At 34.6% G+C, this 16,710-nt stretch overlaps 1 protein-coding gene and 1 long non-coding RNA gene across 4 annotated transcripts in view; both read right to left on the bottom strand.

Moving 5' to 3' along the window:
* Nucleotides 1-16,710, bottom strand: part of LOC122530899 (protein fem-1 homolog CG6966) — a 32,431-nt gene that overhangs the window by 8,007 nt on the left and 7,714 nt on the right. The window contains exon 1 of one of the 3 annotated variants that reach the window (XM_043658291.1): nt 1,816-2,102. The exons of the other annotated variants lie outside the window; for them this stretch is intronic. Coding sequence (XP_043514226.1) covers nt 1,816-1,854 — 39 coding nt within the window. The 5' untranslated portion in view covers nt 1,855-2,102. Of the gene's footprint in view, nt 1-1,815; nt 2,103-16,710 lie in introns of those variants that run through there. 3 annotated transcript variants of the gene reach the window in all.
* On the bottom strand, nt 3,206-15,730 carry LOC122530904. The gene is made up of 3 exons (XR_006307129.1): nt 15,337-15,730; nt 12,344-12,347; nt 3,206-3,215 (listed from the first exon to the last, which is right to left on the bottom strand). It is a non-coding gene; the product is annotated as an uncharacterized LOC122530904 (long non-coding RNA).

The raw sequence follows: 16,710 nt of genomic DNA, 5'->3' as shown, positions 1-16,710 counted from the left end.
GACTTGATGACTCTGGGTTCTCATAAATAAAACCAATTGTCGCTATTATTCTTCAAGAGTTCGTTCACCTCGAAACAGCTATTTCGATCTATCAGCATGAGATAATTAACACGCGTGCATGGAAACCGCGAATAATGTACATTTCGCTTCATTCCAGCTATAAATAAACATGTATCGCGTGCATGCACGCGCTATTCACACAGAAATGGAAGAAACAAAAAAAAAAAAAAAATGAAGAAGAAGAAGAAGAAGAGGCAAATTCGAAGAAACGGAGGAAGACGTTGAAGAGTCGTGGCGCGGATCAGAAGAGTTTATTTTTCTGCAGGCAACGAACGCTGAGGACGTACGCTGCCTGAATACGAATGCGCCTCTCAAAACACGAACGAGAGAATTCTATTTCAAGACCAGATTTAACGTCAGCAGACATGTACATTGGTTGATCGTCAGCAGATACCAGATTTTCAAAGATTATAAAAGTCTTTTTTATAATTTATATATATATATATATATATTAATATATTATAAAAAAAATTTAAAATATTAAAAATATAAAAATATATTAATTATAAAAATATTATATTACATTATAAAAAAAATTTAAAATATTAAAAATATAAAAATATAATAATATATTAATTATAAAAATATTATATTATATTATAAAAAAATTTAAAATATTAAAAATATAAAAATATATTAATAATATATTAATTATAAAAATATTATATTATATTATAAAAAAAATTTAAAATATTAAAAATATAAAAATATATTAATAATATATTAATTATAAAAATATTATACTATAAAATATATTAATATTATATTATAAAAAAAGCTTTTTCTTAGTAAGTAATTAAATTAGTTCAAGAAGAATTGATTGTTTCAAGTATAACAATCGAATCTTTCTTCTCAGTTTTCTTTTTTTTTTTTTTAGTTAGAAGCAGACTTTGCAACGCGCTTCAAATGAAAATTACAAAAGTCTACAAGTTCGTCTATACACAATACACAATACAACCATACTAAATTTTTTCCTCTGTAATATAAAGTGCGTGTGACACTGTTATCTGTATGTCTTCCACGTTCGCATGAAAAAATATCGCGAAAGACTGTGACTCACCTTAAACGGCGAACATTACGGTACATGGATTGTTAAGAATATCTTATTTTTTTCTTCGACACGATGGACATTACGCTTTAATATCCTTCTTTCGTTACCTACGCGAAAGTAAATAAGCGCAATTACTCGAAGGTACTCATTTTCCTTCACGACGGCCGAGAAAAATAACGAACGAAGCTGAGGAACGCGTGCGTGATTGCGGAGAAATTTGAAAGTACAGCTGCAGGTTGTGTCCTGTTATATGGGGAAAAACCTCCACCATCGAGTAAGTTTTACCATTTCTACAGCTAAAATAGCCCCTTCCTCTTTAAAACTGTTTCTCATCATCTCGCGAACAAAGTAAATTTAAGGAAATATGCTTCAGCCTATTCAGCATGCTCTACAACTTGTTTCTTTATTTCATATCCCGAGGAGCTCTTTCGCGACCAACAATCTTACGTGGTTTTGCAAGGAAAAAAAAAAAAAAAAAAAAAGAAAGAGAGACGCGTAAAAATTTCTCCGATTAACGCTTCAACGATCAGGAAAATTTTGTACGCATTTGCGAATCGAACGATCGGCAACTCCTTACCGATACACGTTTAATAACTTCCGATCGTGCGTGTACTTTTTAACGAGGTGACAAATTATGCACTGGCCGATGACCGTCGGATGAATCATCTATTATAATAATCAACGAAATTGAATGCGAAACTCACCCGCGTGAAATAATCTTCATCGTTCACCTCGTACTCCATTTTCTCGTTCTCCTTTCCCACAGACGAGCAATTAAGTTCGCTTCTCGGTCGGTCAAGTTTTTGTTTTTTTTCCCCTTTAACACGCACAATTACCAAGATAGCTATAATATTCGAGTGAACGCGAAATCGCACAGCGATTTAACAATCACGTGGGGGTTCTAATACAATCTTTCACGACTATTGCAGAGTAATATCCCAGCCATCTAATTCTATGTTTCACTTTCAGCAGACTACTCTCATTGGCATCAAAGAAAAAGAAAAAAAAAAAATCTCCACCGTAATTGAAAAAATTTCACGCTCGACCAAGTACAGATGACCGTAGGAAGAAACGGCTGAAGATACAAAGGAGGATTTCTCTCTCGGACGCGCGTATCTACCGTACACACTCGCGTAATAACCGAACGTGCAATGACATCGATGATGCCTGGAGAAGGTGGAACGAGCAGTTCGTCATCGTCGTCCAGACGAGAAAGCACTTCGAATGCGCGCGTTGCGCGCGACGATTTAAATGCGCGATGCGCCGAACTTGACAATTGCTAAACTTGCGATCACGTGAGAGACACTCGTCGATAATCGATGAACTGATCGACCAGCGATAATCCAACCAACTTAAACTGACTCTTCGATCGTAAACGGAGATTCACGCTACGCAGTTCTCGGAAAGGAAAAGAAGAAAAAGACAAAAAAAGAAAAAAAAGAAGAAGAAGAACGCTACGAAGGAATACTCTGTACTACTACTGTTCGTTCGGCACTTTCTCGGAGTATGTGTAGTATCTCGTAAGAGAGAGATTTTTAGCTGAGACTAGGTGAAAGAGTAGGAGAAAGAGTCGTACGGCGAAAGAAGGAAGAGAGGGACCTTCTTTACCAGGCGAAGGATTGAAAAGAGGTAGCCGGGCCAGCGTCGAAGACAGGAATATACGTATAAAACGGCGAGAAAGTGGGAACCCTGCGTGCCGATATTTATGCAACAGCACCGACGATCGCATAAGCTCGCTTGTACGCCAGAACACCATCCGTGTACACTTTCTAATTGTTCTTCCTGATCAACTCTTACCGGTCGTATATTACGTAACAGGAACACAGCGCATACGCGCGAGTTATGAGATGCCGTACACGTTCCGACTCTGCCTTTATCGGCTTCAACTCCGTTCGAACGAGAAAAATCCAATTTTCCGAACTAATTGACAGACAGACACCGCTCCGGTACCCGATTTCTTCCAGATCGTCGAACAATCGCCGTTTATTTGGGGATTTAGCCGCCAACGCTGTGTGTGTGTGTCTATTATTACGTAAAGAAAGCATAACGTAAGGGTTACGTTACACCTAGGTAACGTTTCTAGAGTTACTTTGCGAGAACGTCTCTCGCTTGCGAGAACCAACTTGACCGTCTCGACTTGTTTCAACTTTCCATGCATCGTTTCTTTTTTTTTTTTTTTTTTCTTCTGAGAAACGGGGTAACACGCGAGCAGGCTGTTTCGAATGATTCGTCTGGAACGATCGATCAGATAGTTGAAGATGGAGGGGGAAAAAAACCGAAGACGTTGGAAACGTCTGCTCACATGTGTATCGCGTGCCACTAACGACTATCGGGGCAACGTTAACAGATTTATTATCATCTCAGGCCTGAGTCAGCGCTTAATTTTACGACGTGGGACACAAATTGAGAATAGGAAGATTTGATCATGGTATAACGCCACGACAAACCACGGTAAACCTGTTGAATGAAATTCTTTTTTTTTTTTTTTTTTTTAGTCGACATCCGAGCAACTGAATTTTTTGATCTGACTTTACGCGACTGGGAAAAAAAAAAAAAAAAAAAAAACAATGGCGTTAACTTTCATTGTACGAATAGCAATTACATAAACGGTTTATCTGTCTGTTTCTCGACAAGTTTCAGATAAACGGACTTCCACTTGCAATAATCAGCCGTGAATGCGTTAATAAACGCGATTCGCGTCACTTAACCAGGCGAGGGATTAATTGCTGTTCAAACGTAACGCTGCGATGCACGTCACACATAAGGTGCATAAAAGGAGAGAAAAAAAAAGAAAAAAGACGTATAATTGCGCGATCGACTACGACATATCATTGTTCGTTGCATAACGCGTATCGTTAAAAGTGCAACAGGTATCATACGTACGCTGATATTACGTGCAACTTCCCGCGGATGTAAATCTTCGATAGGAGACACGTCATACATGTGGATGTTACGTAAAATCATACTACTCGCTGACATAATATCGGGAACGAGCTTCTTGTACGAAGTAACGCAAAACGATCTTGGAACGTAGAGGCTGGATCAGTTAACGCAGCAAATGAGTGTTCACGGGAGTTGCACGTGTGGATCACGATATTTATTTAGTGCCAAGGACCGATTGTAATTCATATCGTTATAATTGGTTCTCACTATTTTTCTATAAAAAAAACTCTTTTACACAGTGAGAAGCTAGACGAAAGTAGATCGCTTGGGGTAAAAATACCACCATTCTGTTACGTATAGATTTCAAAAATTTTACTAAAATTATATGATACGACTTCGTTGTCGCTAGACGCAATACACTATGTAGAACTGATAGCAATGAAAAAAAAAAAAAAAAAATTATAGATAGTTGAGAAATGATAAGATCGTACAATTGTAGAAGTAGTAGGGAAAGAAAATAATTGGCAGCTATGTAACTAGGATGTTATATGAAATAACATTTGCTTTCCAAACGAGATTGTTACGTAGACTTTCGAGGAAAGTGCATTTGCAAAAAAAGTGCATTTGTTACGACCATGTGTGTTAGTAGAATATCCATGTGAGTGCAGCTTGTGTGCATTAATTGCACGGCGATAATTTTGCAATTGTTTCAATTCCCAAACGGGATCTCATCAAGCATTTCCTCGACTAACAATAAGTGAAACTTAGACAAGACATAATGTAATATTTCTAATGTGCAGAATTATCATTTTGCGAAATTATTTTATTACTCTTATTACGTCTTTTCTTCACATTTATTTATTTTTTCTTTTATTTATTTATTTATTTACTTTTCCCTTTTTTATTTATTTTTATGGTACGGTTACATTTTTATGGTTTACGAATTTGGAGCGACGACTCTTCGTCTTTATTTATCGATCACTGATATAACGATTTAGATAACCAATTACTTTATAACGCGTATATTTCGTGATACGCGTCGTACTGAAAAATTACGCGCGAATCGATAGAACGCGATCCTTCATTTTTATAATTTATTGGCAACGAGAAAAACAAGAATGAGTCACACGTTCAGGAAAGAAAAAAAATTCTTACGAAAACAATATCAAGAAATTTCCACGCGTGATTATGATGCCATATTACGGGTTGTTTCATCAGCTAAATGTTGCCTGACATTGAACTGGAACAATATTCTCGATAATATAAAAGGATCTTTACGCGCAGACATTGTCCAATACGATAATTTGTTGTATGTAAAAGATCCAAGCAAACGCAATCACACTAGTAATAATTTCAATTATGATTTTCAAACGTTTAAGATAAAATGTTCAAGTTTAAGAGGACAGATACTGAAATATTTCCTCTCTTGGAGTACTTAAATTTATTCCACACAGTATGTACGTTTATTTGCACGAGATATAAAATATGAATGTAAATCAAATTAAAACAATTTCCCTCAAACTATGATATATATATATATATATTATGCTATGTATCGTCTATGATTTAACGACAGTATTTAACAAACTGATGGCAAGAACTGCGAAATCTCGAATGAGTTTTATAGTTTAGGTGAATAACGAAGGGGTTGTTTCACCATCGAATGAACATAGAGCACATTTCCTTCAGATTAGAACTATAAGAATATAATTAGAATTTATGAAAGAGTTACAAGAATATAATACACAATTAATTTACACGAGACGAACGAAATTGTTGATTAGATATATTCGCTATGAACCTATCGCTGCGGGAAATACACTTGCATTTTATTCACGTGTAAATATTCCTACTATCGTCTTGCAAATCGTCCATTGTTCGCCGAGCTTCCTGGCTATTCACAAAGCGTAATTTCGCGAGAAGGCTAACAATATCGATCGTGAAGTTCCTTCTTTGTGAGACGATCGTATCTGCGTAATTGAAAATTATGTTCTGGTTGAAAATTTCCGTTAGGAATATAAATAAAAAAAAAACAACAGAACGAATGTAAAGGTCCACAGCTGATTCGTAAGTGACAAGAAGAAAAAAAGTGATCTTATAAAAAATTTTTATCCCATTTATTTAAGTGGAATGGAATCATTTCACACGTGGAAATATTAATCGGGTCAAGAGAAAAGAGAAAAACTTTCAGTCTGTTATATTTATATGAATATTTGTCTTGAATTTTTACAAGGACAAAATGGAATAAACGTGGATTCAATTTCTCGATATTTAATTCTGATTGTATCGTTTTCCGTGTCAATCGATTTTATTAATGTATATTACAAGCAGCTGCATAAACTCGTTTAGGTCACAGTGAAAATATACGTGTGTACATTACATGTGTACTACTTCATTCATTCGAATGAATATGCAATTCGGAAATGGCCAATTCGAATAGGCCATCAGGTAAATTAGTAACATTAGTAAAATTACATGGACTACGTAAATCCTATCTGTCAATCATCATTTTAACTCGTCATTTAAATCTGAACAAATTGATTTCGCGAAGATTAAAAATAATATTTAAAATGAAAGGGGACAGTTAGATTGTGCATCAAAGGAACGTTACGAGTTCTTATCCAATTAAATATAAATTCTCAAGCTCTTAACATACCCTTGGATCTGTTAATTATTAAAAACAAAAAAAAAAAAACAAAAAATTTGTCTCGTTGGTATCACTTCTTTGTTTCCATAAAAAAGAAATAAATGTAATTCAACCATTTAGAAAAACAACAGGAAAGGAATTAGATCTTGCGATACTTTTTAATTGGAACTTCTTTGTAATAATTCCAATCGAATGAGTCATTGATAAAGCTTTTGTTTCATTCTTTGTATCAGTTTCGATTGTAATTAGCCAGTCGTGTTAAAATGGACTTGCATGAATGTCTAATTTTGAGCAGCGTTGGTACAATGAAGTAGCAATAACGTTAAAGACTTTAGAGAGGAGTTTCTCCTTAAATAAATACGCAATTTAACTCAAAAAGAAAAGATAACGACTGGAAGCTGACTGGTTAAACGAATAAATTTCCTCCAACTATGGCCATCTGATCGTGTTAAATGGCATTATTGCTTTCAGCAACGCAGTAGGCACGAATGTTTGCACATGCCCGCACAAGTATTTACGTTTATAAATTAAACATTTTTCTGACTAATGGTATCGAACTGTTTCGTTTTATCGATAACAACCTTTCGCGGTCATACTTCGCGATAGCTTCGACTTTTTTATAATGGAACAAATGGCGCGTCATTCATGTTACCATTAGAGTGGCAAGGAAATGAAAGTTTAAAACAACGAAAGTTTAAAAAAAAGATATAGATAAATAAGTAATAATAATAAAAAAAAAATAGGTAATTAAAAAATAAGGAAAATAGGTAAAAACACGATGAGCAAACATCTTCTGTACTCGTTACGTGTGTCATTTCTGTGTTTCACGTGTACACGTTAAATACTTGTTCAAAGTAAGAACTCGGCAAGTAACTTATCTGTCGAAGAACACATTCTCCGACGGTGATTCACTATTCAATATTTTAGAAATTAGCAAAATCATTTGGTGAACGATGTCACACATGTTATCATCGTCGCGTCGACTGTGAAATGTTAACGAAGGTCAACAAGGATCCTGTTCCTTCGAGATTGACCTTTCGCGGATCGATCAAGTCCACGAACGAAACAATTTCAAGCACACGCTCTCTGTATTAATAAAAATCGTGAGGTTATGACGTCTGAATGGCTATTGATCGGCAGAGTGCTAATTAAAGGACGTCTTGAATGAATAATGGGGAAAGTTTTATGTAAGAGGGAAAATGGACTAAACTCGATTACACTCGGCTACGTAAAATAAATAGGAATATTTTTAAACCGATTAAACAACTGATTTTTGTTACGTCACTTGTGTTCAAGAATAAATTAATATATTTAGAGGAATGTGACTTCGTTAATTTCGACAATTCATTTGTACAAAATAAACTTTGTACAAATTATAATTAATCTTGCTCTCGTAAGATTAAAGTCAACAAAGTTAATTTCGCGATAAAGAAAAAAAAAAAAAAATACGTATTTGCACATGTCTGGCAATAAGTAACAATTTTTAGAAAATTTAATTCGTTTTGTCGACACCGATGTCTGCTTCCATTGCACGCGTGTGTTTTCGAAATGATACGATCAAATCAATATAAACACCTCGAAGAAATATCTATCGATTAATAAAACAATTTGGGCATGATTGATCGATTTTCATTTTCTTTACACGCTCGACAAAATTATCATCACGTGAGAAACTAATGATGGAAATGACCAAAGGAGTCGTCGTTCAAGCGGAAAGTTCCTCCAGCCACGGTCTGGGAACGTGACATCAGACGATTATTTTCAAATTTATGCCTTCTGAAAATTTCAGTCGATTAGCGTTAAATACATGCAAGAAAAAAATAAACGCAAAGGCAAAATTTCCGGAGATCCGTGTTCGGACTGGGGAACTTCCACTCGTGATCGATCTTCTTAGAAGAAGCATAAAGAAGAAAAGGAGAAGTTTGGCGAATTACCTTGTCACTCGAATTTCTTGACTCTTGTTGATATTTCTCTCGAAAATTAACTTGTTTTTGTTATTCGATACGTCTACTTACGTAAAACGAAATTTTTTTTTTTTTTTTTTACCAAAATTGCCGTTTCATTGATTTTAAAGCTAAAACTTTGTTTCTCTTATTCAAAGACTACGTGAAAATGACGAAAGTTACATTTCTTATTTTTACAGGAACATTAGAAAAATTCTTCTGTTACTTAATCTTAGAATTAGAAATATGTTCTTTTGTCTCGTTTAAAAATTTTCATAATACGATTCGACTCCCAAAAATCACCGTTTACTTTCACTTTCAATTACACTAAGATCCCGAAGTGATGTTAAACCTCTTGCCACGCACGTCGAGAATTTTCTGTTCCAAAATTGTGATATTTTCGCAGTTATAAGTATATTTAAGTAAAACAAATAATAAATTTATTACTTCTCAAGTAATTTCTGTCCAGCGATATCGTACCGACGAGTTGTCAAAAAGGAAACGACGAATTATTGTATACGGTTCGGTCACTCGTTATGGTCCGCAATCAGTTTTGCCAGCGCATGTGGTTAACACTAGGTACTATCAAAGTGGTCGAAATGCATAATTTTCCAATCTATTTTAATTTTTTAGATATTTTAGATACTTTATATATGGCACACTGCAGTCAATATAATTTTGACAATAATAATATTCTAATGATATTAATCTCTTGTCACGCACGTCGAGAATTTTCTGATCCAAAATTGTAATATTTTCTCAGTTATAAGTATATTTAAGTAAAACAAATAATAAATTTATTACTTCTCAAATAATTTCTGTCATATCGACAAGTTCGAAAAGAAAGCGACGAATTATTGTATACGGTCACTCGTTACGGTCCGCAGTCAGTTGCCAGCGCAAGTGGTTAAAATCAGGAGAATCTGGCTGGAGAGAACTTCTGATTAACAGGGGATTATAACCGTGGTTAACGAGGTAAAAATCACCTCCTCGGCGTAGAAGAGCCGCCGTTTGATTTCCCATGCGAATAACAGTGAATAAAAGGCGGCGTGGGCGCGCAAGGCGTTTCAAGGAGTTTTTCTCTCCGCTATCTCCGAGTGACGTCTTTCCTCTGCGCCCCGGTTATGCCTCTGACTCACTACTTCGAGTAATATTAGAACGTGCCGCGAGAGTTGACTCGCATATGCGTTCCTCGAGTCGCTCTTCCACCCCCGTCGTGCACATTTCCCTTGCTTCGCGCAGCACAGACGGATTAATTGCAACTGGGAGAAGAAAGAAGGGCTGACGCGAATCACCGAGACAAAGACGAGAAGAGACAAAGAAGAAGAAGAAGAAGAAGAATTGAAGATCTGTAACACGCTATGCGTAGTCGTGCAATAATTGTTGGCAAGACGAGTGAACAATGAAGTTTGGAGGTGTTTCATGGTGCTCTAAGTGCTTTGTTTCAGACATACGTAGAGGACACGTAGGAATACATTTCGAAGAGAGGAGACGATATTTATAGAAATATGAGTCACGCACTCCAAGTTGAAGTTGATAGTAGAATCGTTAAATTTGTGAAAATTGTTTTTTTTTTTTTATGCAATATTGGAACGTTATCAACACTATGGAATTTTAATCGTAATTATCTTCCGAATCTTGTAATTGTTTTCTGAATAATTCATTCGAAAAGGATAATCTAATGTTTCACACGTATTTTAATATTACAATTGTGAAATTTTCAAGAAATGAAGTCAATTGTTAATTTCTTTCTTTTTTTTCCATTTCTCAGTGACTTTTCTTTTTTTTTTATATATTTTTTCAATTCTATTTTAAAACAATTTTATCATACGATTAGTGATTCAAGAATAAACAAGGAATTGTTATGTTGAGTAAACTCATCTGTGTGCTCAATCTCGTCTACGTTATCGTTCAATTATCTTTAGGAATGTCTTAGCTAAATGCTTCTAATAAAAGACAAAAGTCGAACAATACTGTTCTATTGGTAATCCAACTGTAAAATCATAAAAAATCTTCTAGTGCTTCCAAAAAAAAAAAAACTTCAAAAAAGATATAATAAAATATATATATATTCTAGAAGATTATCTATTAATCTCATCGTTAGAAATTTAGAAACGCAAAAACAGATTAACCCTCCTACTACTGAACCTCAGCGTCCGGTGCTGGAGTCATTTCTGACTCACACGAATATCCCACTAATTCATATTTAGGGTCGTCCGGATAGCCTCATACTGTACAGAGTGTAACGGTCGCTCGAGACCGAAGTCCTTATCGATATAGTACCAACACAGTGACAGACACCCGACTCATATAGGAACGAATAATAAAGTTATTTATATTTACTCTACATCTATGTCATTTACTGTCAGGAACGTCTTGTGCAAATTGAGCGAAAGAAGACAAAGAAAAATTGCTCGTTGGCAATGACGACATTGCGTCAACAAATAGAAACAACGGAAAAAAAGTAATAGAAAAAACAAAAATATGAATAAAAACAGTAAATTAATAATAAAAACAGTAAAATATTAGAATAGTGCTAAAAACTAAAATCTAAATAGTAAATATAATACAAAAAATAGAAAATACTAAAAATAATATAAAAATAGTATAAATAAATATAATACAAAAAATAATACAAAATACTAAATACAAAAATTGTATAAAATACTAAATACTAAAAACAGAAATAATTCGAACTATTAAATACTAAATACTAAAATACTAAAACAATAACAAAAACACTAAAATATGAAATAAACTTTGAAATAAAAAATTGCTTCGATTTGCTGCACACGTCTTTCTTCTTCAGAACGTTACCAGAAACTGATTTTTTTCGTCTTTAATCGTCGTCACTTCAGCAATTTGGCAAACATATGGCGCACAGCTACATGATGCTCGTGTGTTAGTGTGATCACTAACACAAGCAACTCCCAGCACAGGTCAAAACTGTGACTACGGCAGGCGGAAGGTTAAAAGGCTCAGAATTTTCAAAAATGTGAAGAACGTTGCCAGGTAACTTGCTTAGTTAGTGAACTGCTCTCTGACTTGGCCAGAAAGGGGGAAAAAAGGGGAAGGATAACTAAAAGCCGATGGTGCTCGGAACATGTGTATAGAGAAACATTCTTATCTCGTCGAGGTTGACTAAATAAAGATTTGAATCGGCGACCGTATTGAGAAACGATGCAGAACTCGGTTCGAATGCAATAAAACAGCTTTGGACGCAATTTGTATTATTAAATTCGCAATTCTTTTCACGTGACAAGTTATTATTTGTTTAATTATATGATAATTACATCTATGTAAAATTCTTCTGTTACTGAAATATTGCAATTTTTCGAAAAATTAATATGTTGAAAACGTGAAAGACACTGTACGTATGTATTGTGCCGCTACGTGACGATTAACATTTGGTTTTCTAAGATCGACTTTAATCATTCGAAAACAGTTATTTTCAATTACGATACTGACCAACATTATTTACCTCAGTCGTTTGCATAATAATACTCAATAAAGATAACTTAAAAATTTTAAATTCACGAATTCACAAACTGGAGTCTATTTGAGAATAATACAGGGTGTCCATAAAGTCTCGTTACAATTTCAAAAATTTATCACAAAGGAAAATGAAAAGACAGATAATTGGAAATTATTACAAAATAAGACGTATATATTTAAGTATTTTTTTAAATGAGGCAAAAAAAAAAAACTTAAATATATACGTCTCATTTTGTAATAATTTCCATCTATCTGTCTTTTCACTTGCCTTTGTAATAAATTTTTGAAATTGTAAAGAGACTTTATAGATACCCTGTAGAGCCCAAACGCGTTAATTAAACAACCGTTTAGACAATCGAGCAGCTTCGTTCTCGCGAAAATTCCTCCGCAAGAAAATCTGACACAATTTCTATTCTTGTTTCCCAATCTTTCTCAAAGGGAGTATCCCCGAAGTTCCCGCCAATAATCGATGCTCCAATAATCAATCGTTCCATTAATCGCTGCTCCAATATTCAAGCTTCTATTGTACTACAAAAAAACATCGAGTAAAAAAAAACGTGCATTTCAAAAGAGAAAAAGACACGAAAGGCAGTGTATCGCAAGATATATCCGAATAGAATCGATCATACTAGTAACGGAGTAAACCTCTTTCGCTGGAATAACGTGCCACGCACGTCGAGGATTTTCTTGTTCCAAATTGCAACATTTTCTCAGTTTCAAGTATAATAATATATTTATAAATGTAACCCAGGCAAAACAAACAATAAGTTTATTACTTCTTGATAATTTCTATCAAGCGATATTGTACCGACGAAGTTCAGAAGAAAAAGAAAGCGACGAATGAATTTATTGTATATGGTTCGGTCACTCGTTATGGTCCGCAATCAGTTGCAGCGCAAGTGGTTGAAATTGCAAGTTTCTTTTTTTTTGAAAAGTCAATCATTTTATTACTAATTATTAACTTAACTAATATTGATTAATTGACGAATAATAATACTGGAGGTTTAACATTAATAGAAGTTTAATAATAATATGAACAGAAGTAATGTTAATTAACATTAACGGAAAGGAAATATTTAGAAACGATGTAAATGATAAGTTTATTATTTCTTAACAATTTCGATCCAGCGATATCGTATCGGCGAAGTTCAGAAGAAAAAGAAAGCGACGAATGAATTTATTGTATACGGTTCGGTCACTCGTTATGGTCCGCAATCAGTTGCAGCGCAAGTGGTTGAAATTGCAAGTTTCTTTTTTTTTGAAAAGTCAATCATTTTATTACTAATTATTAACTTAACTAATATTGATTAATTGACGAATAATAATACTGGAGGTTTAACATTAATAGAAGTTTAATAATAATATGAACAGAAGTAATGATAATTAANATTAACGGAAAGGAAATATTTAGAAACGATGTAAATGATAAGTTTATTATTTCTTAACAATTTCGATCCAGCGATATCGTATCGACGAAGTTCAGACGAAAAAGAAAGCGACGAATTATTATTTACGGTTCGGTCACTCGTTATGGTCCGCGCGAACCAGTTGCCAGCGCAAGGGGTTAAACCACGATTACACAATCATTGAAACGTCACGCGAGCATCATCATTACGCTGGTTGTACGATGATGTAATCTTCATTGTACGCAATTGAGAAAACTTCTCAGCTACTTGCTCATCAACAGAGAGCTACGTGATACTACTACGTACGAACAAGATAGACGAGGCAGAAGTTGCGGTTTTACATCAGTCATTTCGATGCTCGCGTGTGGCCACGACCTTACGTGGTGGCTCTGTCTGTGTTGGACGTGTTTACGCCGTACGTAAGAGAACAAGAGGCGTAGAACTCTGACACGGATAACCTTATCGATCTTCCAAGCAACTTCGAGAGTTCCTAGACGCTATATAGAGCGCCGCGCCGGGTTTTGTTCGCGTAAGATGAGAAATGACGCTGCACGAAACATAAATGGGGAGGGCCGGTGTGAATCAAGACACGCTATTGTCCGAGATTCTCTTGTAAATTATTACAAAAAGAATTAATATTAATAGACACGCGATGCGGCTATGTATGCACGTAATGACTATGCTTTATCTCGCTTATTTCTCTCAAGTGATGATTCCTTATCTTTATGAAAGCACTTTGGCAAACAATCACTCCGAGAGTAATTGAATGTAATTAACGCATTTATTTCTTAATCTTTGTCGTTCCTAACCTTTTTTTGACCATGCCTCACCTAAGCATCTCTACACGTAATTCTTATTATTCAAAAAGTGAATTTTTTGACGTGGAGGAAGCTTAAAAAGCCATTAACTTCGAGATCTAAACATGAGAACATGTTCCAAAGAAAGTGACATCCATGAAGACTTAAAAAAAAAAAAAAAAATTCATTCTCGAATTGCCTATAAATTAATTAACTTTTATTGCCTACTTGTTCGTTCAACTTTAAATATAAGACGTAGAGTAATTTTCTTTATATAAAATATTTGACAATTCGAGGCTTTATCTTTCTCGATTAACTTTGTCACAGCGATTGACATTGGCGTTTCATCAATTTCAAACGGAAATAATTCCCAATGACTATCAGCAGTTACATAAATACACTTGCATGTCAAGTGCAAAATAAACGTGTAGATATTGCCTATAATATTGTTATATTTAGAGTCAGCTATATAGATTTTACGCTATGCCAATCAATAAATAGAAACAACGGCACAATCATAGTAACGCAGTCGTACCGAGTTCTTAGCCGAGCGAAAACATCTGGCAAACGTTGTATGAATTTATTTTTTCAGAATGAAAACTTAGTGGAACTAAGTGAGCCTTTAGAAAGAGATAATTCAACAATTATGATATAATTATAATATAAAGAAATAAATAATATAATTATTATAAATTATAAAATATAAAGGATAATTCAGAAATTCTTTCGATCACACGATAGACGATAATCTCGAACAGGATGTTACGTGTACATTATTATGTATATACTACGACCGTTACTATATACTTTCTGAAGAAATCAAATCGAGCAAATTATGTTGAAGTGAAAAGAAATCTGAACGAAATTCCACGTTCTTTTGTTTATTCAAACAAGAATGACACTGGAGGATATAAAAATTCGTGGATCGTAGCAGAATTAAGCTAAAAATCGATATAACTGAATTCGTTTTATTTGCATGTTTATCGTTGAAAGCAGGATCGATCGTTTTCGTAAGGACAGAGCCAGCAAAAATGCGCGAAACGTCGAGAAAGACGCCGGTAACTGAAAGTTATTTCGGTAATTGGAACGTTTAGGCTTTACACACGTGCACAATCCTAACCTAGATTTTATACCATCTTGTCCGCCGGCTAAGGTGACTCGCGTCCGTATGAAATGTCTTTCGAAAGCGGCGCTGAACACGCAGAAAACGTAACCTTGCAACGGGAATTCACTGAGCAACTGTCTCGTACATCGTGATCTTAACCTATTTCGCGACGCAGCCGTTTTCAACCGATATACATTTCAATGGGTCGTTTTTCTTGCAGCATTTTGCAACGATTTGTCTGCCGGCGGCGTTGACAATCCAACGGAGCCACACACTCACGAAGATATTAGGTCAGTATCTTTCTTTGCGTGTTTTCTGTTTTATCATGCTCGGACGAACTGGAACGTGAATTATAACACAATATGATTTATTCCATGTTCTCGGGCCAGAATAGTTCATTTAATAATCAATCATTTATTGAACGTATAATATTTTTAGGAAAGGTTCTTGAGTAATTTTTCTTTTTTTCCTTTTTTTTTCTTTTGAAGTAATATTTTTAATTACACAATTATTTTAATTACACAAAAATTAGTCCCAGGCCGAACGTTAATGATTTCTTCGTCGAAATATATTCATAAGTTTCGTTCAAGTGTAACGTTATTATAGATCTTTGCGTCAGATATCGACTATAATGATTTCTTCGGTTTTCAGCTGGCGTCGTACTATAAATAATAAAGTGCCCGAGATGGAATATCTACGAATAAAATTACATCTATCATTTGCAATTTAATCATAAATATTCATTGGCACTTGCCAACGAGAGATAATAAATTAGCTCCGCAATAGGAACATAATGTTCGGTAATTAAGTTCTTGCTATTCTTGTTCATTAATTATCTCTATCTCATAATTGGCTTGCAATTTGCAACGAAGGGGAAAAACCGTGGCCAATTGTATGAACTCGGATCGAGCGTGACTCACTCGTCAGCAAAAACACATAAAATATAAATTACTTCTACACGGTAATACATTTCGTTTCTATCAACGATTCTAGAAATGTGTAAGAAAATTAAAAAAAGCACTTAGATGCATTATTACAGACGTATCCAACAACTTAACGCGCAAAATGCACGAAACAGTACATCCTTGAAATAATCGTCGCGTCGGCTGTTGAAATAAATTTACTTGTATCATTATTCCAGAGCCAGAAGTCCTCTTCATATTTTTTTTTTTTTTTTTTTACTTGTCGTTTAGCGATGTTACGCCTCATTTAAACGTGAAAAAGTTAAACATCAATCACATGCTTCGACGTGCTGTTCCACGGCCCTGTGAAGACAGCACCGCTCTCTATCTGAATTATAAATCATGCAAAAGAATCGTCGAC

This window comes from Frieseomelitta varia, unplaced genomic scaffold (genome assembly GCF_011392965.1).
Source record: "Frieseomelitta varia isolate USP_RPSP 00005682 unplaced genomic scaffold, Fvar_1.2 scaffold_363, whole genome shotgun sequence".
Classification (NCBI taxonomy): domain Eukaryota; kingdom Metazoa; phylum Arthropoda; class Insecta; order Hymenoptera; family Apidae; genus Frieseomelitta; species Frieseomelitta varia.
Note: the sequence above shows the minus strand (reverse complement) of the source record. Positions and strands in the feature narration are given on the sequence as shown.